Consider the following 25815-nt stretch of genomic DNA (forward strand, 5'->3'; position numbering starts at 1 on the left):
AAAAAAAAAAAAAAAAAAAAAAAAGAGGTGAGAGGTGATACTTGCCTGAAATGGGTACCTGGATTTTTGAGGAAGAAGGAGGACTCAAGGATGGCCTCACCAATTCTGGATGGATGGAGGTGCCATCCCTGGGATAGGGGATACTAGAAGTAGAACAGTTCTGGATAGGGGGACACTGCAAATTCTGTTGGGGACTTGTTTCATTTGTGATGCCTGTGGGGTGTTCCCTGAGGATAGTCAGCAGGGTCAGCGGATGTATGGGTCTGAGCACGGGAGAGATGTTGGGATGGGCAGAGAAAACCAGCAGAGTGGAGTTGGCTGCCAGCCTTCAGTGGGGCTCCCTTCTGAAGGGAGCAAGTTTACAAGTAGATTTTGATCAGTGAATTCTTATTTTATAACCAGTTTGACTGGCATGCTCTCTTCTGTGCTCAACTTTTAGAATTCTTAGATATTTTAAGACCTTTTCATAAAAACTAACAATTCTCTACTTTGAAGAATGTGTCTCTTTCTTCTTGGCTGGCCTCCTTCCCTGCATGTCCTTGCAGTGGGTGGAAGCTATGCAACTCATAATGTGACACTGTCCGTTTTCTCAGATTTGTGACCCAGAAGGAAATTTCTAACCTCAGCCGTGGCTCTTGGTTCTGGCCAGAAACCAGCTTCATGTCTGAGTGCACGAGCAGCAGTTTGCCATGGAGAGCTTGGGGCTACAGACGGTGACCCTCAGTGATGGGACGACAGCCTATGTCCAGCAAGCTGTCAAAGGTGAGTATTTATGGGGACCTCAGAATCCTGCTCTGTCCCTTAGCCTCTGGAAAGTAGTGTCCTCTTTTAAGAGTCTCACCACCACCCTGCCCTCCTACCTGCTCATTCCTGCCCACCAACACAACTTGCTGTGCATGAGAATCTCATGTGATGCTTGATGAAAAGGGAACTCTTTCAAATAAAACGCTACCTCTTTAAAATAAAGTACAAGCGGAAAAGATCATACAAACCTAGCTTTAGGAGCCAAGACCTCTCAAAAGCAGAATTCCTTACATGTAGTGCATACTTCATAAATAATTCTGGAATGGATGAGCACAATGCAAGTTATGACTTCCTGCTTTTCACATATTCCCTGTTCCGTTTCTGCCTCCCTGTTTAAATCTTTCTCTTGTCAGTGCTTTTTACAAGCAGTTCATCATCTTAATTCAAGTTTAGGCACTCCGACTATCTACTGAGCATCTACCATGTACAAGATACTCTTCTAGGTTCAAAGGTGGACACCCAAACAGAGATCTCATGCCTTACTCCCCACTAGGGGTTGCCAGATATAAAAATACATGGCACACAGGTAGATTTGAATTGCAGATAAATGACAAATAATTTTTAGTGTAGATATGTTCCAAATATTGCATGGGATAAGAGCTGGCCGGTTAGTTCAGTTCATTAAAGCATGGTGCTTATAACACCAAGGTCCAGGATTCAATCCCTGTGCTGTCCAGCCAGCCCCAAAATGAATAAAATATATATTGCCTGGGACAGACATGTATAAACATGGGATTAAATACTAAAAAATACTAAAATAATAACACTAAGTACTAAAAAAATTTCATTGATCTGAAATTCATATTTACCTGGGCATTCTGTATGTTATCTTGCAACCCTACCCCCACTCTCAAGGAACTTAAATCAAGCAAGGTAGATGTGGATTCAGAAGAGAGTGTTGTTAGGGCTGGCCCATGGCTCACTCAGGAAAGTGCAGTGCTGATAACACCAAGGCCACAGGTTCAGATCCTATGTAGGGATGGCCGGTTCACTCACTGGCTGAGCGTGGTGCTGACAACACCAAGCCAAGGGTTAAGATCCCCTTACCAGTCATCTTTAAAAAAAGAGGAGAGTGTTGTTGAGGGCAAGGCTGCAGGCCAGGGACACTCCTCCTTTCTTGCCAGCATTCTCAGGCATGCCAGATGGCATTTGCATCTTCCTTGGACAGCACTGGGCAAGCACTGCCTCATTCCTACTCTTCATTTGGCCTTTTCTAGACTGCTTAAGTGACACCATCCTCATGGCTGTATTAGCATTGCAACATTGGCCTCTTTCATTTCGATGCATTGTCAAAATATATTTCTGATCCTAAGTTTACAGATAAGTTGTTTATTGATTTCATTTTAAATTGTTTTCTGATGACAACTAAAGAGGCCCCTAAATCTCATCAGTAAGATCTTTCCATACCGCAGTGTGTGGGGGTACCTTCTGGAAAGGTTTCTTGTCAAGAGCTGTCTTTGATGTGTGGATTTGCACTGGTTTCGTTCTCTTGAGAATGAAACTTTTGTAGAATACTTTTGAAGCCTTAAACCCTCTGTTTACAGACTTCCCACCATGGATCTTGCCCCTCTGGTGCCTTCTCAATGAGATGGAAGAACTTAGGAACTTTAGGTAGGGCTATATTTACTCCTTGGATCCAGTTAGTTCCCGTGCCTCAGTCTTCCACTGAGAATGAATGGTTGAATGAATGAATAAAAAGCAAGTGACCACACCTGGCCTGAGAAGGCCATTCTTTTTCTATATCTTCCCTTCTTATGTCTTGGTCTCTCTGCCTCGTTTAAGTCTTTCTCTTGTCACTCTTTCTGACTGTGTTCTCTGCCTTCTCTATAATATTATAGTGTGTGCTTACATTCACACACACACACACTCACAACAGATTTCCCACTCCTTAGGGTAGAGCTGGCCTTCAGGGACTAAAACCACACTGTCCTGAAAGGCTCCTCTGAAGCTTTTTTTTTATGTGGGGGGAAGGGGGTACCGCAGGCCAGTATGGGGATCTGAACCCTCTGAAACTTTTGTCTGCAGCACTTTCATCTCTTTCAGAAAGCATCTCTGTCTGGGCCTAGCTTAGCCAGCAAGCAGCTAGACTCATCTGTAATTAGGGTGAGCATGAAATGTATCATTCAAACCTGACTCTTTTGAGAGTGGATGAGTATGCCATTAATAAATGAGCTGGGACTGTCCCAGGCAAACAGGGACCTGTGTCACCTCTCTATAATGAGCTACAGTACCCACATCAGTCAGCTTTTCTCCCCACCTGCCTCTCCCCATTGTAGTCTCGTTTGTTAGAGGAAATTGTAAATTAAAATTTTTCCTCAAACAACTCTTCTCAACGTACTGTTTTCTGCCTTGAAGCAGTAACCACTCTGCTAGCAGTACCTCTGCTGAATGCTTTCAGAAACACTAGTACTGGTGCCCTTGTCAGGACAGATAAACTATTTTTTTTTTTTTTTGGTCTTTTTTCATGACCAGCAACGGATCGCAACCCTCAGTGTTGCGCCCGTACCGGACTGGGACCGGCAACGGGATCGCAACCCTCGGTGTTGCACCCGCCCCTTGCTCAGCCAGTGAGCAACCGGTCTGTATGTGGCATCCGAACCCTCGGCGGGAGTGCCGCCTCACTCCCAAGCGGCGCACTGTAGCAGTGCGCCACCGGGTCGGCCCCAGGACAGATAAACTATTTTTTTTTTTTTTGGCCTTTTTTCATGACCAGCAACGGATCGCAACCCTCAGTGTTGCGCCCGTACCGGACTGGGACCGGCAACGGGATCGCAACCCTCGGTGTTGCACCCGCCCCTTGCTCAGCCAGTGAGCAACCGGTCTGTATGTGGCATCCGAACCCTCGGCGGGAGTGCCGCCTCACTCCCAAGCGGCGCACTGTAGCAGTGCGCCACCGGGCCGGCCCCAGGACAGATAAACTGTTAAACTGAGGGTAGCCTCGTGCTCTCTGGGTGGGACGGAAGAGAATGGGTCCCTCTCCCTTCATCTCAGCTGCCTTTCTTACTTCTTACCTTTTTCTCCACCTCACCTGCCTTTGGCTGGGTTGTAGGACTGTTAGTTACTGACCCCAGAAGACTCAGTTTGGGGACAAGTTTGGAGATTCCTCTAAAGGGGAGATATCAGTAGAGAGCTGAGCTGGAAGTGGCTGCCTGGTCCTTTTCCCACATCATAAGAGATCAAATTCCTAAGCCTGAAATTTCTAAAAAAAGGAACAAACAAATCACTTGTCATTAATTCTTCAATCTCCCTCTCCTCCTTTCCTTTCTCCCTTCCTTTCTTCCTTCCCCCTCCTCTCAGACTCACTGGACATAGGGAGGGACCATCTAATTCTAATTTCAAGAGCCTTTTAGAAGTGTTTTCCAGTAAGGTAAAGGAAGAGTAATATCTTAGGAAATCTGGAGTCTTTTTAATTTTTACACTACCTGTGTTGCCTTAGGTGAGTCAATTTTTATTGGAAAATTGAAAGTATCAGAGATCACTGAAGGAAATATTACTCAACGGTGGCAGTAGAACAAGACCTAGATGGACACATTAATAGTGGCAGTAGAACAAGACCTAGGTGGACACATACATAGCTCCCTATTGGGCTTTTTTTTTTTTTTTTTGGCGTTTGGCCAGGCCGGGGACCCAACCCCTTATTTTTTTTTTTTTGTCTTTTTTCCGTGTCCGGCAACGGATCGCAACCTTCAGTGTTGCCCCCGTACCGGACCGGGGACCGGCAACGGGATCGCAAGCCTCGGTGTTGCTCCCGCGCCTCGCTCAGCCAGTGAGTGGGAGCCGGTCTGTATGTGGGATCCGAACCCTCGGACGGGAGCGCCGCCGCACTTCCCAAGCGGCGCACCATCCAGTGCGCCACCGGGCCGGCCCCGAACCCTTGATTTTGATTTTATAACACCATACTCTAACCAACTGTGTTCCCAGTGTTTAATATTCATTAAATTATTTAATCTTCACAGCAACCCTATGAGGAAGACACAGTTTTTAATCTCCATTTCAGAAGAGGAAACTGAGGCACAGAGAGGTTAAATAAGTTCCAACGTCACACAGCTATTGAGAGATAGAGCTGGCATTCAAACTCAGGAGGCTTGGCTGGTTCCAGAGTCTGTCATTTTTAACCACTATGCTATGGGTCTTGGCACTCTGCCATAGTGAGAGACAGGGGAATATATGTTGATTTTGTTAGTTTGAGCTATATCTGAATTTTGACCCACTGTTGTTTTTCTAGGTTTTGGGACATCTTTTAGTCTCCATTTAGTTCAATCTCAGCAACATACTATGAAGTTGGGAGTCCCCACTTTGCCAGGCATGGATAGAATAATAAATGAAGTTCCTCCTCCTGTGAGTGATAGGAAGGGAATCTGTTAGGAATATAGGGTCCTGCGTGGCAGGATGTTTTCATCCTCAGTGCCTCAAGGCCCAGGCCTAGGGAGGCAGGGAGTGAGGAAACACAGAGAATGTTACCCATGCTTAAACCTGCAGGGGCCTCAAATAGGCCTCTCCTACAAACAGGTAAGTGTCTTGTATTAGTTCGTTTCTGTTGCTTATAACAGAAATAACTGAAACTGGGTAATCTGTAAAGAAATAATATTTATTGCTTATAGTTTTGGAGTCTGGGAAGTCCAATGTCCAGGGAACGCATCTGGTGAGGGCCTTTGGTGGGTGGTGACAGAGTGTCACATGGCAGATGGCTGAGGAGAGAGAGAGAACTTCTCATGTGCTCTCCTTTTAAAGCCTTCAGAACCACACCCATGACCACCATTAAACCATCAATGGATTAATCAATTCACCAGGGCACAGTCTTCACAATCCAGTCACCCCTCCAAGGCCCCACCTTTCAACTACTACAAAAGGATTTCCCACCCTCTTACCACTGTCACAGTAGGGATCAAGCTTCCAATACATTAAACTTTGGGGGAACACAATTCAGTCCATAGCATTCCACCTCAGCCCCTAAAATTCATGTCCTTTTCCCATACAAATACATTCATTTCATCCCTGAAGTCTTGATTTGTTTTGACTTAAAAGTCCAGAGTCCAATCTGTGAAATCAAAACAAATTATCTACTTACAAGATACAATGGTAGGACAAATATAAGGTACATATTCCTGTTCCAAAAGGGAGAAATAGGCCAAAAGAAAGGGGTAACAGTTCCTAAACAAACCCAGCAGGGCAGGCATTAAATCTTACAGCTGGCAAATCATGTACCTTGACTCCATATTCAAAGTCCTCTGCACACTGATGTGGGGATTGGGCCCCCAGGTCCTCAGGCATCTCCACTGCTATGGCTTTCCTAATCTCTGGCCATGCTTTAACTCTCCCAGGCTGGTGTTGCACACTGGTAGCTCTACAGTTCTGGGATCTCCATGGCAGTCCTGCTCTCACAGCTGCACTAGGCATAGCACTGGTGGGGGTTTTCTGCTACAACTCTGACCCCACATTTCCACTAGGCATTGCTCTAGCAAAGGTTGCATGCGGTGATACCACCCCCATGACAGATTTCTTCCTGGGTCCCCAGGCTTTTTCATACATCCTTTGAAATCAAGATGGAGGACCCCAAGCCTCCATAGCTCTGGCCTTCTTTGAGCTCGCAGACTTAAAACCGCATGGAAGCTGCCAAGCTTTCAGCTTGTATCCTCTGAAGCTGCAGGTCCAACTGTACCTGGGGCCGGTTTAGCTACAACTGAGCAGCCAAGGTGCTAGTGCTGAAAGCAGCCTCCCAAGATGGCCCTGGGCAGTGAGCCCATGGAAGATACCTCTGGCCTTCCCTGAAAACCATCCTTTGTCACTAGGCCTCTGGGCCTGTGATGGAATGGTGGTCTGGAAAACTTGTGAAATGCCTTCAGACCTTTCTCCTCTTCTTTTAGCTATTAGCTCCTGGTTGCCTTGGAGCCATGCTATAATGTCTTTAGCAACCAGTCCTTCCTCTGCACCCTTGGATTTTTCTCCTGAAAATGCTCTTTCATTCTCTGCCACATGGCCAGGCTGCAAATTTTCCAAATCTCTACACTCTGCTTCCCTTTTAATTGTAAATTCCAGCTTTACATCATGCCTTTGCTGCCATAACTGAGCATAATCTGCTATAAGTAGCCATGCAGCTGTTTGAATGCTTTGCTGCTTAGAAATTTCTTCTGCCAAATATTCTGGTTTATTTAAGTCCCACCAACCACAAAGTACTAGGGCATGGATACAGTGCAGCCAAAGTGCTTGCAAGTTCATAGGAAGGTTGTTCTTTGCCCCCCGTTTCCAATAATCCACTTTTTATTTCTGAGACCTCCTTAGAATGGTCTTTATAGTCCATATTTCTTATTTTTTTTTTTTCTTTTTTGTCTTTTTTTGTGTCCGGCAACGGATCGCAACCCTCAGTGTCCGTTTCCAATAATCCACTTTTTATTTCTGAGACCTCCTTAGAATGGTCTTTATAGTCCATATTTCTTTTTTTTTTTTTTTCCTTTTTGTCTTTTTTTGTGTCCGGCAACGGATCGCAACCCTCAGTGTCGTGCCCGCACCGGACCGGGACCGGCAATGGGATTGCAAACCTCGGTGCCGTGCCCGCACCTCGCTCAGCCAGTGAGCGGGAACCGGTCTGTATGCGGGATCCGAACCCTCAGTGGGAGCGCCACCGCGCTCCCAAGCGGCGCACTGTAGCAGTGCGCCACCGGGCCGGCCCTATAGTCCATATTTCTATAAGCATTCTGATTACTGTGATTTAACCAGTCTCTAAAACATTCTACACTCTCCTCACCAGCATCTAGGCTTTTCCTAGCCTGTTCCTCCAAATTCTTCCAGCCTCTGCTCAATACCCAGTTCCAAAGCCACTTCTACAGTTTCAAGTATTTTTTTATAAGAAACAACCCACTTTCTGGTGTCAGTTTTCTGTATTAGTCTGCTTCTGTTGCTTATAACAGAAATACCTGAAACTGGGTAATTTATAAAGAAACAATATTTATTGCTTACTGTTTCAGAGGCTGAGAAGTCCAAAGTTCAGGGAACACATCTGGTGAGGGCCTTCTTGGTGGGCGGTGACAGCAATGCAGAGTGTCACGTGGCAGATGGCTGAGCAGAGAGAGAGCAAGCTTCTCATGCACTCTTCACCACTCCCATTTCCACCATTAAAGCATCAGTGGATTAATCCATTCACCAGGGCACAGTCCTTACAGTCCAATTACCTCTCCAAGGCCCCACCTTTCGACTAGCACGATAGGACTTCCCACCTTCTTAACACTGTCATAGGGGGGACCAAGCCTCCAACACATTAAAGTTTGGAGAGATAAAGTTCAATATATAGCATGTCTCTTAGTCCTCTTTTGAGCTTGGCCCATTTCTCTCTGCTTCCACCTGCACAGGAGAGAAGCTGCTTGAAGGGCAAGTAATCCAGCTCGAGGATGGGACCACCGCATACATTCACCAAGTGATGGTACAGAAAGGTGAGGGCGCCCCAACACACCCCTGCCAGTGGAGAGAGGCCTGGCAGCCCCCACCAAGGGACTGCTCCATTGCACTGAGCTCCAGAGAAAGGCAGGCATTGCTCTCATTACAGAATCTCTCTCCTTTGAGGATGGGCAGCCTGTACAGCTGGAAGATGGCAGCATGGCCTACATACATCGCACACCCAAAGGTAAGGTCACCATCATTATGACTAGTGGTGAAGGAGGGGAGGCAGAACTGGCAGAAGTTAGGGGATGGAATGGCACACTGTGTGGGCTGGGGTATGGATATAGGAGCTGTCATCCCCAAGGTACATATGTGCTCACCTGCATTAGCAGTCTTGCCCACCTTCCCTGGTGCAAACCACAGGAACAGCTGTTTCTGCCCCCAGGTGACTGAGCCTTGGGGGTCAGTAGCATGGGCCTTGATGGTCCCTCTGGCTCAAGCACATCCACAGAGTCTTAGGGCTTTAAATAGGACCCAAGGACATCATCCAAGACCAGGAGAAAAAACTTACCAATGTTTAAAAATGAAGTTCCTAAGATAATCAAGAATAATGACATTCCTTCTACAAGTAGTTTCTTGAACAACTACTGCATGCTAGTCACTGTGCTAGGTGTGGAGTATACCAGAGAACCATAAAGTAAGACACAGTCCCTGCTTTCCTAGTGTCTAGTGGAGGAAATAGAAGTGAAACAAGCCATCACCAATGAACTGATTGTTACAGACGGGGGGCCCAGGGAGAGCTTCTCTGAGGAAGTGATGCTTCAGCTGAGAGCTGAAGGATAAGGTGGACTTAGCTAGGGGAAAGGGAGTGGCTTGGAGGGTTAGTGCTCCTGACAGAAGGAACATCATGTGCAGGCCTAGAGCTGGGGGGAAGAAGGAATGGCATGTGCCAGGAATTGCTAAAAGCCAGAGTGCTGGGAGTGAGGGCAGAATGGGTAAGATGAAGCCAAATAGAGAGGCAGGGCCAGCGTGCACAGGGCTTGAGTGTCAGGTTAAGGATTTTGACTTTTATCCTAAAACCAGTGGAAAGTGTTTAAACTGTTTAGGTAGTTAGGTGACACAATCACATTTGTGTCCTGCAAAGATCCCTCTGGATGCTGTGCTGCCTGAAGGGAACTAGAGGGGTGAAGGGTGACTGGTCAGGAGGCTCTTGTGGTCATCTAGGCCAAGGTGATGATGGTCCGCTTTCAGTTCCTCAAGGAGCTTGTGAGTTCCCAATCAGTGCGTCTTAGAAGAGGCAGCCCTAGAAGGAGGGCCAGCAAGAGTGATGACCAAAGTGATGGGCTGAGAGAAACTTGATACTGAAACCCTCTTTGGTGTATGTACCTCTCATTAACTTAAAACCAGAGTCCCAGCTTATCTCTTCCCCTCGTGCAGCATCAGGGCTAACCATGTGTTCCCTGCAGAAGGCTATGACCCTACTGCCCTGGAAGCTGTCCAGCTGGAAGATGGCTCCACTGCCTACATTCAACACCCCATGGCTGTGTCGTCAGACAACACCATCCTGGCTGTGCAGACAGAGGTGGGCTTGGAGGACCTGGCAGCAGAGGACGACGAAGGCTTCAGTGCAGACACAGTGGTGGCCCTGGAACAGTATGCCAGCAAGGTGAGCACTCAGAGCCTGACATTGTCCGTTACTCTCTGGACAATGGGGCCTCTCCTGTCTAACACCTCTTGGCCTTGTCAGAACTTCACCTCTCCAAAGGACAAGGGCAGCCTTGTGCTTGGGAATGGCCTGGTCTACTCTCTGTGCCCCTCATCCCCAGCTCTCCTGACTCATCACTCACACATCATCGTCCAGGGCGTGCATCACAGCCTAGCTGGGGCCGCTGACAGCTGTTTATACTCATGTGTTTATGGTGTCTGTGCAGAAGGAAGACTGGTATAAGAAACAGTAACATCCATATGGTGGGAAGTTAGGCCCAGTTTCACTTTTGCTGCTGCAATAATCCTCTGTGCTATCTGGGAAATCCCTTGCCAGTGACTTTTATTAGTTTTCCAGTCCACTGAGGTCACATGCTCTTGTATTTATTTCTTCTCTGCAACTCATTTAGTCATTTGGGAAAATAACCTCAGTGGGCAATGACGAGGGAATGTGCAACAGAGCAGCTGGAATTCTTGGAACACAAGGCCCACACAGTAGCTCAGCTGAAGAGAAGGGTCCTGGCTCTCCAAACATCAGTTAATCCAAGTTCTCTCTCCTGGAACTGTGGTCCTACCTGCAGGGGAAACAAGGGTACAGAGATCTATGAGCTTTCCAAATTGGGGTGCTCCTTCTCTAGACTGGACTGCAGAGCCTCAGGGTGGATGTGACAAAGCTTCCCAAAGTACCAGTTTTACCCAGAGATTGGGGAAGAGTTGTTTTTATAATAAAACTAGTGTGGCTATATGGTAGAGGAAAAGAGGAAATCATGTCTTTTCAAAGTGATACTCAAAACTTTATAGTAGGCCACATTGGGCTATGCCCACTCCCACCTCTGTTCCCCAAGGCATATTTTAGAGACCAAATTTGAGACTTGCTGCTTGTGGAAAGAGAACTGGGCTTTATTTAAATCATGAGCCCTGAGATCTGCTGCTCCCTAGTCCAATCTTGGGTGAGTTACTCCCCTCCTAGGCCTCAACTTATTGCTCTCAAATACAATGTGATGGGACCAGATGATTTTAGAGGTCACTTCTAACCCTGATGTTCCTTGATTCCTTGACTACCCAGGGTGGTAATGAGACATGGGAATGAAATTTGAGCTCCCAAATGGGTTAGCCCGTCAAGCAGGCCCGGCCACCTGTAACCCTCTCTTGTACCATCCAGCTGCTTAAGTGTCCATGAAACTTTGTTAGCTGCTTGACCCCTTGATCTGGAGCCTGACTAGACAGACCTTGCTGTGAATTTGGCCTTATCCTTTTGTCCCCTGCTCACCATGACTTCCAGAGTTCTGTTTCAGGAGCTCCCCGAAAGACCAAAGTGTGATCCTGCAGCCTCCCAGAAAGAAAGACTAAGGGAAAGTTCTACCAGGACCCTGCCCAGGAAAGCACAAGAGCAGTGAAGGCTCCCTGTGGCCAGAGGCTGGTGTGAGATGGGTGGCTTTAGCAACATCAAGTGCTGTGTTTAGAGCTGAGACTTCTAGGGGGACCTGCAGTCCCCCTCGCCTGGGTGCTTCTGGTCATGGCCACTGCACTCTGGGCCCCATGCCCTGCCACAGGAACCTGAGTGAGCTCATCAAGTGCCCTTGCTAATGTCCCTTCTGAGCACAGGTTTCCCACTGGGAGGCAGGGGGCCCCTCCCATCTTCTGATGGGAGGGGTCAAGAGTTGCAGCCCCCTAGGTATGTGGTTAAAAGGCGAGTTTCTGGCACTTAGCCTCAAGTGTGGCCATTCAGATAACCCCCCTCCCCCCAGCCCCTGTGACAGTCCTCCCTCTATTCATCAGAGATGGGTGGTCACTCTATATGCCCGCCCAATTTCTTCTGCAGTGTGCCCCAACACAGCATGTTCCCTGTCTGTCTGGATATGTCCTTTTGCTTCAGAGGCCTGTGGCAAGCTTAGCTCTGTTTATTGGGTCTTAAGCTGCCAGGGGTATCCCACCCCTGCTCTCCCTTCATTGGGGAGAATACATATAGGGACCCCTAGATTTTTTCCTCAGGTTCTGCATGACAGCCAGGCTCCCCATAATGGCAAAGGGCAGCAGGTTGGAGACAGAGCATTCCGCTGCGGCTACAAGGGCTGTGGGCGCCTCTACACCACTGCTCATCACTTAAAGGTAAGGTTGCTGGCAGACAGCTTTCAGTTCTGCCATCTTCTCTTCCAGGCTGTAGTTCTACTTTTCCACTTTCATTGGAACTGGTCACTGCCCTCAAGTTGTGCATTACCTGCTGGAGGGAGGAAGATATGAATGTACAGGAGTGTCAGCACAGGGAGCTTTAACACACGTGAACAGTGCAGGAAGGAAGAGAATCAGGGCCCTACAGAGAACCAAGGAGCCACAGTCATACTCTTATCTCTCTGAATTATGTGATTGCTTTTCCTCCCAGGTGCATGAACGAGCTCATACGGGTGACCGTCCATACAGGTGTGACTTCCCCAGCTGCGGGAAGGCCTTTGCCACAGGTAATCTACCTGAAGATCCAAGGTGGACCACTTCCAGTTGAGGGGTCAGTTTTGGGACCTCCCTGAAGGGAACCCAATACTAGGCTACCTCTTTGGAGAAACTACTGTTAAAGTGCTCTGACTTGCAGGGTGCCCTCCCTGGAGGAAACCCTGTTACAGAAGTGAAAGGGGGACTGGCTGATTAGCTCAGGTGGTTAGAGCACAGCCCTATAATATCAAAGTCATGGGTTCGGATCCCCATACCAGCCAGCTGCCAAAAACAAAAACCCAAAAAATAAAATAAAATAAAAAATAAATAAATAGCATAAAAAAAAAAAAGAAATGAAAAACAGTATGGTCCAGGCCAACAGAGGAGCCTGTGGGGGTTGGTGGAGAGACCCTGCCTCTTGTGTTGGGTAGGCCATTACATCTCTCTGGGCTTTATTTTCCCGTCTGTGAAACAAGGACCTTTAGCCACGGGTTCTGGAGGATCCCTCTTATGCTTATGTTCTGGAATGGCTTCAACTCCCTAGAGAGGGAAGGAGGGCAGGGTGGGCTTTCCTAGCCTCTTTTATTTCCCCTGGCGGGGGTGGGATAGAGGCAGACTTGGGCTTCTTGAACCATAGGAGGTCTAGAGCCTCACGGAGCACAGTTAAGATGGAGAGTCCCAGAATGAGGTGGACAGTGGAGGATGAGGCCCCACTGGTTGCTCCTCTCACCCCTGCCTTCCACACACTGACAGGCTATGGGCTGAAGAGCCATGTTCGCACCCACACTAGAGCCTCACGGAGCACAGTTAAGATGGAGAGTCCCAGAATGAGGTGGACAGTGGAGGATGAGGCCCCACTGGTTGCTCCTTTCACCCCTGCCTTCCACACACTGACAGGCTATGGGCTGAAGAGCCATGTTCGCACCCACACTGGTGAGAAACCATACAAGTGTCCGGAGGAGCTATGCAGCAAGGCCTTCAAGACCTCAGGAGACCTGCAGAAGCATGTCCGAACCCACACCGGTATGCAGGGCACTGCCCGCCCCCACCCCATTCCCTCAGCTTACCTTACAGACTTAGACCTGGAACCTGGTGCCATCCCCTTCTTGCTCCAGCATGGCCACCCTTCCTGAGCCACCCCTCACACACCCCATTTGCACAGGTGAACGTCCATTCCGGTGCCCTTTTGAGGGCTGTGGCCGCTCCTTCACCACGTCTAATATCCGCAAGGTACACGTGCGCACCCACACAGGCGAGAGGCCCTACACCTGCCCAGAGCCCCACTGTGGCCGTGGCTTCACCAGTGCCACCAACTACAAGAATCACGTGCGCATCCACACAGGTGGGCCAGCTGGCACACGAGGACTATCCCTCTGAGGCCCCAACCCCTCCACCATAGGCTTCTGATGTGAGACCCATTCTCAACTCCAGCCCAGAGCCCTTCTTTGCTGGCCCTTCCAGGCTGGTCTGGGGGTGGGGGATCCCAGAACCACTTTGACTCGCAGTGAGTGGCTCCTCCATTTCCAGTTAGGGCCAGTCTGACAGGTATTGCAGCCCCCTCTGGGGCCCCTCCGCTCCCTGCCACCCCTCTACACCCACCCTGAATTCTCCCCCTCCGGCCAAGCTCCCCAAGAGACCAGGGTCAAGAATGATGGGGAAGAAGCAGGGTGAAATGTCACCTTCACCTCCTCACCACATCCACTGTCCCTATGATTCCTGTGTGTTCTCACCCTCCCCAGTGTTACGTCCCTTGCCCAACCTTCCATGTCATCTCTTAGCCATGTGTGTCCCCCCCGCTCCTGTTGCACCTGACACTTTAGTCTTCCCTGCTTCCTGCCTCTTCTGTTCACCACTCTCAATCCTCCCACCCTCAACCTTACCATCCCTCAGTGCCCCCCACAAGCCCCAGCCTAGCCCTGTTCCCTGTTTCCCCCTGACCTTGTCTGTGGGCTGAGTGATCCCACACATACATCCTCTCTGTTCCACTGGCCATCTTCCCCAACTCTGTCCATTCAGGATCTCAGGTCTCAGTTCCTTTCCCTCCCTCTGGCTCTACCTTCACCCTGACCCTCCCCACCCCTGTCCCCTTAGTTTCCCCCTTGCCAGCCCCAGTTCCCACCCTCCTCACAGCCCAGTGTCCCCAGGGGAGAAGCCATATGTTTGCACGGTGCCAGGCTGTGGGAAGCGCTTCACCGAGTACTCAAGCTTGTACAAACACCATGTGGTGCACACGCACTGCAAGCCCTACACCTGCAGCACCTGTGGCAAGACCTACCGGCAGACCTCCACCCTGGCCATGCACAAGCGCAGCGCCCATGGCGAGCTGGAGGCCACTGAGGAGAGCGAGCAGGCCCTCTATGAACAGCAGCAGCTGGAGGGTGAGAGGAGTGGGCAGGGGGTGAGTGTGGGTACAAACCAGGCCTCCCCATGGCATCTGGTAGCAGGTGTCAGCCTGAGCTGTCTTCTCCAGCCGCCTCTGCAGCCAAGGAGAGCCCACCACCCAAACAACCCCGCATTGCTTACCTTTCGGAGGTGAAGGAAGAGGATGATGACATCCCAGCCCAAGTGGCCATGGTGACTGAGGAGGATGGGGCCCCTCAGGTGGCTCTGATCACTCAGGATGGTGCCCAACAGGTACAGGCCCTGGGGAACAGGAGTGGGGTAGGTCACTCTGGCTGGCACCCTCTCAACTCTCTGGAAACTCTGGGGAGCCCTGAAATTCTGACAGCTCCATCTCCTTCTCCATCCAGTTTCCTGTTGTAGCTTTTTGGACCTCAGAGAGCTGAGGATGAGGGGCCAAATTCGTACAACACAGCCCCTCCTCCTCCTCATGCTTCCTACTCAGTCTCTGGGACTTCTGGAGCACAGTTAGTAGTTTCCCTCTTAGAGGCTGACAAGTCCTGACCATCTGAATAAGACACTTGGATGTCCTTTTCAAGAGAGGCATGTTGATATAGGGGCCAGAACATGGAGTAGGGTCTGGAAGCCTGGGGTCTAGTTCCACCAGCCAGCAGCATAACCTGACCCTAGTCAGCACCCTTACTATAATGTGCACCTATGCCTTATAGAGTTGTCATGAGAACAAACTTAGGTGAAGCCCCTGGATTGAATACAGAATTCTTCTAGTGTAGCCTCTCTTTGCTGCCTTGGGCCTGTTTTGTTTGCTTGTCCCCCACCCCTTTCATCCCTGTGACATGAAGTTAACCTTCTAGCTTACCAATAAGCTAACCTTGTCTGGGAGAGCAGGTACACCCTCCATCGGGGCTTTCAGACAGCCTTCCACTGGCACTCCCAGCTCATCTTCTCTCCTCCTGTTAGCAGGTCAACCTGTCCCCAGAAGACTTACAGGCCCTGGGGAGTGCCATCAGTATGGTGACCCAGCATGGCAGCACCACCCTTACCATCCCCAGTCATGACGACGATCTGGCCACATCTGGCACACATACGGTCACCATGGTCAGCGCCGATGGCACCCAGACACAGCCCGTATGACCAGGCGGTTTGCTTGGGGTTTCTTTTTCCTTTTCCATTCCTTTCTGTGGGGTGGGCATTAAAGTTCAAGCTCAAGTAGTCAAGCCTTCTTACAAAGACAAAGATTCCTCACAAAAAGGGGTCTTCCCCCTCGCTCCTCTGGGTCATCAGCAACTCTCATCTTTTTTTTTTTTTTTTCCTTTTTGTCTTTTTTACTGACCGGTAACGGGATCTCAACCCTCGGTGTCGCGCCTGTACCGGGGACCAGCAACGGGATCGCAACCCTCGGTGTTGCGCCCGCAACGCGCTCAGCCAGTGAGCGGGAACCGGTCTCCACATGGGATCCGAACCCTCGGTGGGAGCGCCACCGCGCTCCCAAGCGGCGCACTTCTCCAGTGCGCCACCAGGGCGGCCCGACTCTCATCTTTAAAAGCATTTGATTGAGGGCCGGCCCATGGCTCACTTGGGAGAGTGTGGTGCTGATAACACTAAGGCCGTGGGTTCGGATCCCTATATAGGGATGGCCGGTTAGCTTACTTCAAAGAGCGTGGTGCTGACAACACCAAGTCAAGGGTTAAGATCCCCTTACCGGTCATCTTTTATTTTTTTTTTTTTTTTTTTTTCCTTTTTTTTTTTTTTTTACTTGGGAGAGTGTGGTGCTGATAACACTAAGGCCGTGGGTTCGGATCCCTATATAGGGATGGCCGGTTAGCTCACTTCAAAGAGCGTGGTGCTGACAACACCAAGTCAAGGGTTAAGATCCCCTTACCGGTCATCTTTTAAAAAAAAAAAAAAAAAAAACATTTGATTGAGGGTCAAGAGACAGTTTCTAATTCTCAGTCTACCCCTAATTTGCTTTGCAGCCAATCATGGACAGGTCACTTTTCTGTGGACTTCAGTACATTTTCAGATGAGAGGACTAAACTATCCCTGGGTTTTTATTTACAGTTCTGTACTATGATTCAAAATCCCTAAATTAAATTGGACTCTAAATTGGAGAAAAACCCAACCTCACTCACCTCTGAGCCCCAAACTAATTAATCTGACCTTTCCCTTCTGAGTTGTTCCTAGCCACCTTGCTTGGAGGGATTTGTATTTGGATTGGTGGGAGGGAGAGTATTGCAGGTGGGTTGGAAGACCTCATTCTTCTGTATTTCAGGTCACAATCATTACCTCTGGAGCTGTGGTGGCTGAGGACTCAAGTGTCACATCCCTTCACCATCAGCAGGTGGCAGTGTTGGCCACAGCCAATGGAACGCACATTGCAGTACAGGTAGGTAGAGATCTGGAAGGAAAGAGGATCCCAGGACCAGAAAAGAGAACAAGGGAGTGAGGGGAACTGGATGGGGATCTTGAAGGGAAGGGCATCTAGTTCAAAAAGAGCCCATTTCAGAGGACAAATCCCTTTCTCTGCCTATATCCACATGTCTGTCTCAGGCTCTTTCTTGGCTGAGGCAGAATGGTGAAGTCCCTTCCAGTCTTCAGGGTAACTCTGATGGCAGTCCATTTTCATCTCTTCATGTCTCTGTTTCTTCATCTGGAAAATGAGGAGGCTGAAGTAGATGATCACTAGGTCCTCTCCAGCCAGTCATTCTCCTTCTGTGAGCAAGCCCGTCTCTCTGACCGTGGACTATTCCATGGCTCCCTGGCCATGCCTAGCCTAATATGACTCTTAACTTTCTGTTTACTGGGGCCCTACTAAGCGCTCAGCATGTAGCATTGGGTAGATGGAGGAGATTCAAAAGAGTAGGCCACATATAACTAGCTATAACTATAAGGAAGGGTCTCATTCTCTCCTTTCTTCTGCACTCCCTTCTCCACAGCTGGAAGAGCAGCAGACCTTAGAGGAGGCCATCAGTGTAGCCACCGTTGCCATGCAGCAAGGGGCCGTGACCCTGAAGACAACAGTGTCGGAGAGTGGCCGCTGAGCCCAGGAAGGCTGGGTCCCAAACCATGTTGGAGGAGGTGCCATGCTGCACAGGCATCCTTGCCTCCAAAGGCCCAGGCTGTGGCTGACACGTGGAAGGTGGCCACATAGGTCTCTGGAGTGAAAAGGCAGCAGGAAAACAGCCTAACTGGAGGGGATGGGGGTCCTGCCCAAGAGGAGGGCCAGGCAGCTGGAATTGTAGAGGAGCACACCATCCTCAGGAGCTGAAGAGAATAAGTCTGATCAGCAGGCTGCATGGGGCACCCTCCCCTCAAGATCAGCTGGGCACCTGCTTTCCTCCCTCTAGATAGTACCCTTTCTGCCTTCTGTACACTCCTCCTCTCAGGTGGAGATTGGGCTTTTGTGGGGACTGGCCATCCACCCTGACTGGTCACAGCCCACCAGGGGAGAAAGCAGACAGCTCTTCAGCTCAGTAGGGGCAGAGCAGGCCCAGCCCTGCCCCTCCCAGCAATAACCACCTCTCCGGAGGCTAGCCAAGATTCCTGGCCACTTGGCACCAGGGGCTTCCTGCCACTGCAGTCAGAATTAATTGCTCAGGGGCCTGTGGCTGAAGAAAAGGTGCCCAGCCTCCACCCAGCTGCCCCCCAACCTTTCTGTGACAGAGAGGCAAGGAGCAGCCCTGTACATAGACTGCTGGGGATTGGGTTTAAACTGTTTTGTTTTTTTTAATTCATTTTGATAATTTTATTTTTTTCCTGCTCTGGGTGGTGGTGGCAAAAGGGTGAATGAGTATTTAATAAAAGTTCCAAGTTTTCAACTTGATCCCTACATTCTTTCAGCTGTGGACCCTGGTTGTAGGGCTGATCAAGTCAGGCTCTCAGCCTTGTATCCCTGACACAGACCCTGCTCAGCCTTGGTGCCGGACTAGTAGGGCTGGCCTATCTGGGGCACAGGTGGGAGGAAGGCCCCATGTAAGATAAGCCTAGAGGAGGTGCTGGTGGTTTCCTGCCCACAGCAGAGCAGGTGAGCTCCAGGGTGGCCCAACAGGACTAGGGTGACCACTGATTACAGGCTCTGGCTAAATCTCAGGCCCCAGGATGGTTGAGCTGGAGGAACTCTTGGTATTTTCTGCTTTACCTTGTAGAATGTAGTCAGAGCACCTCCAGATCCAGCTACCCTCCAGCTACACACAGCTGCTCCAAGAGGGCAAAGCCCCAGCTTAGAGGGGCTGGGGAGTGTCTTCACTGAGGTTACTGAGATTCAGGAAGTAGAGTCTGGTGCCTCTGCTGAGCTGGTGTCTAGGGCTGTGCTGTGGTTTTCCAAAGCCACAGTTGGACCCCCCTGAAAACTGAGTGGTAAGACCATGACCAGCCCAAGCAGGGGAAGACACTTGATGGAAAGGAACTCTGGGTTTGGCACCGACTGGACAGGAACATTGTAGGGATTGGAGGTGCCTCTCTTTTCTTATTCTTTGTCCACTGTGTTGGATGTGCCCCAGCCCTTTCCTGCCACCAGGACTGGAACCTCCTCCCCTAAGCCAGGCATCCTCTCCTAGGATGCCTAGAAAGCTCCCATTTACTCTTGCCATCAGCTCCTTGGAAGCATGGGGCTGAGGCATGCCCCCGGGTAGGGAGTATCTCAGAATTGGCCTGAGCAGGTTTCTTCAACACTCATGGCCATTTTTCCTGGTGTGGGTGTGTCCCAGCCCTCTTGGGCACTGGATCTAAAAAAAGTGGAAGACCCCGAATCCCAAGCCTGCTGCTGCCAGGACCCCTGAGGTTGGGCCCCACCACTGGGCTCACCCCCATGTGATTCAGAAACAGTCTCTGGTGTCTTCAGGGCCACTAGGCCCAGAGTGGGCGGTGCTCTGAGTGCCTTGTAGAGCAGTGCCCAGAGGCCAGGAGCCATCAGATCAAGTGCCTATTCTGCCTGACCTGGGGCGGTGCCCTGGCTTGATTCCTCCTCCGAGTCTGTGATGTCACCTGTGTATTCTTCTTGAGGGAAGCCCCACCACCGAGGCAACCTTAGGTGGCACTAAAAGAAATGCTTCATCCAGAGCCTACTGTGTGTTTTATATCCGTTCTCATTCTTATCATTCTGGAGCTTGGTATTTTTCCTGCATTACCAGTGAGGAAACTGCTCAAGGAAGTTAAGTAACTTATCCAAGGACTCCCACCTGGTAAGTGTGGATTTGGAGCTGGACCCCCACTTTGTCTGACCACAAAGTCAGGATAGGCTTTCTTTTTCCTTCAGAAAGCTGCCTCTAGGAGACCAGGAAGAGTCCAGAAAGTTCTGGGGCTGAGGAGGCTTGCATGGCCAGGGAGCCAGGCCAATACAGTACAAGGGCTCCAGCTCTCAGAAGGCTGCTCTCCAGTTCCTGTGCAGGCAGTGGGGCTGCTGAGCAGTGAGAGCAACACACTGGTTCCTGCCAGTGTGGGGAGGCAGAGCAAGCAGGCAGGTGGAGCTCGTGCTCCATGCCACAGCCCCTCTGCGGTCTCTGCAGCCGTTTGCATTTCCTGAAACCGGATCTTTGGTGTCAGAGCCGCCCCTGGGCCGGGCGGGTGCCTCAGCCATGGCCCTGCGCAAGGAGCTGCTCAAGTCCATCTGGTACGCCTTTACTGCGCTGGACGTGGAGAAGAGCGGCAAGGTCTCCAAGTCCCAGCTCAAGGTGAGGGGCACCTGGGGTCCAGGGGAGGCTGGTAGACACACCACACCAGTCCCTGCCACCTGGGAGCCAGGCATGAGCACCGTGCTACTCTGGGGTCATCCAGCGGCCCAGGCCTGGGGTGTGGGGTTGATACTGGGTAACTAGGCCAACATGGTGTGGTGGATGCTGCTGCCCACTGTCCCGAGGCCCCAGTGAAGTGTGTGCAGAGCTGGTGCCCAGAACCCGGCCCCCTCCACCAACTGGAGGGTGGGGGTGGCATCATGGGGCTTTGAGAGCCATGAACCAGGCCACCTCCCAGACTTTGTGTGATGAGCACACGTCTCCCCAGAGTCATGCTTGGGCATGCGCCCTATTCCTGACACTTCCTCCTGGCTTTGAAGAGAGACAGTTAGCCCGTACTTGTCAGGCACTTCCTCTGGAGCTGAGAGTGAAGCATAAAGAGCCTCCCCAACTCCCAGACTAGGCTGGCCCACAGAGCCCTGCCCCCCAGGTAGGATGGAGCTGTAGAGGGGCAAGGACTGAAGACTCCATTATACTGTCACCCAGCTCACCGTCATCCTCCACCCACACACACACCAGGTTAGGAAGCTATGAGACCTCATGTAGGGAGAGAGTAGAATGTGAACCCAGGAAAAAGCCACATCAGCGATTGTCCTAAACTCCATCATCCAGCCTAGACAATTCCTGAGAAGCCAAGGAGTTTGTCTCCCTTTTCTTCTGATCCTGGATTAATGCTGCCTTTCCTACCCTAGTTAGTAGGGAGGAAGCGAGGCCCTAGGCCACTAGAACCACGGAACACTGGGGAAAGGAGTAGGGTAGGCTTCAGCTCTCTGGGACCTGCCTTAGGAGTTCATTCATTCATTCTGCAAATATTGGATTGAGTGCCCTGCATGTGGTTATGTACTGAGCATGAGGCTAGGCCCTAGATCCCTGGTGTCTCCCGTACCCCAACTCCCCCTGAAAGGAGAGGTGCAGTGTCAAGGAAATCTCCATTCCTAATATCCAAGGTAGGAGGTATGGGAAACTTGAGAGAGATGAATGGAACAGAATGGGCATTATACGCCACCCCCAATTCAGTCCCCCCATTTTGCTGAACTTGGATGTCCAAACTGGTCCTATTCAACAATCTATCCCTTAGCTGGATTTGTGAGCATCTAATAAATGATTTTTTACTCCCTCAAGAAAGAGAGTTCTCTACCACCTTTGGTCACCTGGGTAGTACCTCCCAACAGGCAGGTTCTTCCTTATATCCTACTTAAGTCCCTCTTATTGCAGATCATGTCATTTAGCTGGGTCTTCAGTAAAGATGGAAGAAAAATAGATCATCCAGAATCCATCCCTGCAGAAACTGTGCCCCACACCCACCTCCCACCTGCACCTTTAATATCACTGGGACAATCCCAACCCCCATGGCTTATTGCTGCCAAGGTAGCATTTTCCACCTCTCCATTACCTGTGGCCACTGAGACCTCTCCAGGCTCTCTGTGACCCTTAAGTGGTTCCCTTTTTTCTCGTGCCATCAGCCAGTAGGTCCTCCTAGCTTGAACCTCTGTCTCAGCTTCTGCTTGTGCATTTCAACAGTTAAACTCTCTCACCTCTACATTTTGAGCATTTCTAGGGATGATCACATGGAGAGCTTGCATACTTGAACTGTCCTGTGTCTTTGTACAACATTTCAGCTCAAATTGAGCCCACTGCCAGCAACATCTCTGGTCACATAGGATCAATGGTAGATTTCACCCCTGCTTGACAGAAATCTTGTCTGCTCTGGGAACCTGAGTTAACAGTGGGAGCCTCAGGGCTCAAGTGGGGGTGGGGCAGAAACGGCAGGGCCCCTGTCAGAGGAGGGAAAGATGCTGAAGGCAATTCTCCCCAAGCCCATAGTGGTGGCTAATTGAATGGGAGGAAGTAGTGATAGTGTTGGGGGTGGGGATGCCAGAAAGGCAAAGGAATAATAGAGAAGTGGTTGGAAGGCAGAGGAAGAAGCAGATGAGAGAGATTTACCAACAGGGCCCATTCCCTCCCCTGAAAAGATTTAGGGATAAGGGAAAAGGTCTCGGAGTTAGCCTGTTTTTGCTGAAACTTTCCCTAGCCTTGAGGTCCTCATTTGGGACCAGGCAGGAGACCTGCGCCAGCCCAGAGCAAACTGTGTGTGAAAGTTGCACTTCCCTCCTGATGTGTTGGTAGAAGGGCTGCCACTGCTGTCCAGGGCAGGCCCATGATGAGGCCATGGGGAGGAGGAAGAATAGCAAGTCCTCCGAGAACAGCTCGAGTCAGGATTATTTTCCCTGGAGAAGAGGAGGCTTGCGGAAGAAACCAGATGTGTTTTGCTCTCTGAATTCTTGTAGAAGGTACAGTGGCTTTTGTCTAGTTGGGTTGAGAATCGTGAAAATAGATCAGGAGGAATGGCACTTCTGCCCAGGGTGGATTTTGGTTGAACACTAAGGAGTTGAGGGCTGTGCGTTTTTGCAGGATCCTCAGAACCTCCTCTAAAGAATTTTAGGAGTGAGTAGAGTCCTCCTGACAGGGCTGCGGAGAGGAGAGCCCTTGGAAATGATGGGTTTCCTAATGGCCACACCCTCTTCCCCAGGGGAGCAGCTTGGATTTTAGGCCTAGTGGAGGATCAGCTGAGAATGTGCCTGCCTCCCTCCCTAACCAGCGGGCGGGTGGGGGATGTAGATAGAGCAGTGTGTCTCTGGCTTGATGGGTATCTGAGAAGGCAGCAGCCTGCTACTTCCCTGTGACTGGCAGAAGCTGGAGGAAGGGAGGGAGGTTGTTCAGGGGCCTCTCAGGCTCCCAAGCCTCTTAGTAATAATACTCAGGGCAGTCCTGGAGCCCAGAGAGGGTCTCTTGCCACCGAGTCTCTGAGCCTCTGAGCCTCAGGCTATGCCTCCTCTGGAGAGAAGGTGGAGGGAAGATTAAGAATATTTCCAGCCCAGAAACCTGCTGGCTAGGGTCATCAGCTTTGCCCTAGCCCCTATGTGCTGCTAGTCTCCTCAGGCTAGGATGTGGGGGTGGGGAAGGGAGGAGGATTTAGTGACACACAGGGCACTTGACTCAGAACACATAGGCTTGCACTTATACTGCTCCCCAGCTGGTGACCTTAGGCAAGTCACTGTCCATCTCTAAGCTTCCAATTCTCATCCATAAAGCAGAAGGGTTGAACTGGGGATCAAGCTGTCCAGTCAGCCTACAAAATTTTCTTAAAAAATAAATACAACAAGTGGGTGAAATTGGTCCTTGATGCAGCCTCTCCTTTTCCTTTTCTGGACCCCCAGTCTTTTGATGCCCTCCAGCCTGTTCTTGCTCTCAGCAGGTTGTACAGCTAATCCAGAGATTCCCTTTTTAAAATTCCCAGTGCTCAGGCTGGGCGATTACTTCAGCTGGTTAAAACAAGGTGTTGATAACACTCAAGGTCCAGGGTTCGATCCCTGCACTAGCCAGCCTCTCCCCTCCCCCCCAAAAGTGTATATTTTATAATTTTTTAAAGAAACCCTTACTGGCCAGATGCCAAAAATAAGAAGGTCCGGGCGCCAATAATCTCATTTCTTTAGAGTGTGGTGCTAATAACACCAAGGTCCAGGGTTCAATCCTTGTACCTACCAGACGCCATAAGTAACTAAATACATACATACATACATGCATAATATAAAACTCCCAGTGCTCCTCCATGATAGTAGTTATGCTTTAGTGTCCACTAAAATATATTCAGTAACCCTTAAAAGTGTCTGTGTCTTTTAAAAGAATCACTTGGGACCTAGATTCATTTAAAGACCATAGTCCATTTAGGAGAGGGAGATTATTCATTCTTTCTGAAGTCATTGCTTGGTGCTTTTATGGATTCCCAAACCCTGCTTATTTGCATCTGTCTACTCCCTGGTCAGCCAGGGGTTCAGAATCCTGAAGGCTGGGAACTACAGAACCAATTCTTGTTGATTTATTCTTATCAACGTGGACCTGACACGTGCTCCCATCCCCACACTTGAGTTTTTAGAGGACTTCAAGTCCCCAGAGGAGACCCACTCCCTGACATGCCTCCAGAGGAAAGAATGAATAAATGAAGCTCCTCAAAAGTCAATGGCTGCGAATCCAGGCCAGGGGCTGCTTGGATGGGTGGGGGAGACTGCGGGAATCTTCTCTGAGGAAGCTCAGATGGCGGCTTGTGAACAATACACCTGGACCCCACCCCTGGAAACTCTGAGTCAGTAGGTATGGGTGAGGCAGACATTTTTCAGTTTCACCAGCTCCCCAGGTGATTCTGCTGCTCAGCGGGGCCAACGCCTAGAGATTTGAAGTCAGACCTTGGGCAAGGCACTTCACCTCTGTGAGCCTGGATTTCCTCATCTGTAAATGAGGATAATGAGAGTCCCTGCCTCCAGGGCTGAGGATTGATTGAGATCTGCAAGTGAGCTTCTGCTCTCCACTCCTCCACCCCTATCATTTCCTTTCTGTCATGACCCCTCCCCTGGTCACACCTTCTCCCCACCCCCAGCCCCTACCTGCACCCAGGCGCAGGAAGTCTGGCAGTCTGAGGTCTGTTGAGCAATCTGGTGAGAGACCATGAGCCTGGAGCCTTTAATTCCTCCTTGTCCTGACACCTGACAGCTCACCAGGGTCTGCCCTGGGCTCTTCAGAGTCCAATGGCAAAAGGTACTGGTGAGAAAAATGGGCTGAGTAGGTTTAGAGGACAGTATGGACGAATGAACCAAGTAGGGGAACAGTTCAAGTTACTGCTGCAGTGTGGCAGGTTCTAACCTGGGGTGGGAGGAGGATTCGTACATTATCTCCCTGAACTCCCTTTTTAGAGATATGAAAACTGAGGCCCAATGAGGTAAATTTGCTCAGAGAGATTCAATGTATGTCTGTCTGACTTTTGTATTTTTTCTACCACTTCCCATGAAGCATTGAAATTCACGCTACAGGTATTTATTGAGCATTCATAATGTGCCAGGCACAGTGATGCAGCAGTGAGCGGGACAAAAATCTCCACCCATGTGGTGCCAACATTCCAGTCAGGGGAGATGGGTGAAAAGCAAAATAAATAAGCAAAGTGTAGTGTGATGGAAAATGATACATGGCATGGGGGAAAATAAAGCAGAAGTGGGTATAGGGATTGTGGGGGTTAGAGGGGATTGGTTCAGGCCCTGAAGCAAGAGTATACTTGGCTTGTTTGAGGAACATGAAGGAGGCCAGAGTGGCTGGAGAGAAGTGAGCAAGAGGGATGAGGTCAGAGAAGGTGCTGCAGGCCAGATCACGTGGGACCTGGAGACCTCTGGAAGGACATAAGCTTTTTATTCTGAAAACGATGGGGGGCCGGCCCGGTGGCGCACTGGATAGTGCACCGCTTGGGAAGCGCGGCGGCGCTCCCGCCCGAGGGTTCGGATCCCACATACGGACCGGTTCCTGCTCACTGGCTGAGCGAGGCGCGGAAACAACGCCGAGGCTTGCGGCCCCGTTGCCGGCCCCCGCGCCGGAGCCGTGCCAG

General features: G+C 50.2%; 2 protein-coding genes across 4 annotated transcripts in view; both read left to right on the forward strand.

Moving 5' to 3' along the window:
• Positions 1-247: 247 nt before the first annotated feature.
• Positions 248-18484, forward strand: ZNF76 (zinc finger protein 76). Of its 3 annotated transcripts, none has more exons than XM_008572419.1 (13): positions 248-762; positions 8148-8228; positions 8342-8419; positions 9642-9841; positions 11872-11988; positions 12260-12335; positions 13201-13326; positions 13466-13645; positions 14448-14681; positions 14774-14937; positions 15622-15789; positions 16934-17047; positions 17598-18484. In XM_008572419.1, exons 1-13 carry the CDS (start codon positions 690-692, stop codon positions 17700-17702), a joined length of 1716 nt encoding a protein of 571 aa, XP_008570641.1. In that variant the 5' UTR covers positions 248-689; the 3' UTR covers positions 17703-18484. The 3 variants fall into 3 exon arrangements, with proteins under 3 accessions (XP_008570641.1, XP_008570642.1, XP_008570643.1); XM_008572420.1 differs by having other exon boundaries at positions 15625-15789; XM_008572421.1 differs by lacking the exon at positions 15622-15789.
• A 1691-nt stretch (positions 18485-20175) lies between these two features.
• DEF6 (differentially expressed in FDCP 6 homolog (mouse)) overlaps positions 20176-25815 on the forward strand; it is an 18764-nt gene continuing 13124 nt past the window's right edge. Inside the window, exon 1 of the mRNA XM_008572422.1 lies at positions 20176-20330. Within this exon, the coding sequence (XP_008570644.1) occupies positions 20235-20330 (96 nt within the window). The 5' untranslated portion in view covers positions 20176-20234. The remainder of the gene's footprint in view (positions 20331-25815) is intronic.

This window comes from Galeopterus variegatus, unplaced genomic scaffold (genome assembly GCF_000696425.1).
Source record: "Galeopterus variegatus unplaced genomic scaffold, G_variegatus-3.0.2 Scaffold783, whole genome shotgun sequence".
Taxonomy (NCBI): Eukaryota; Metazoa; Chordata; class Mammalia; order Dermoptera; family Cynocephalidae; genus Galeopterus; species Galeopterus variegatus.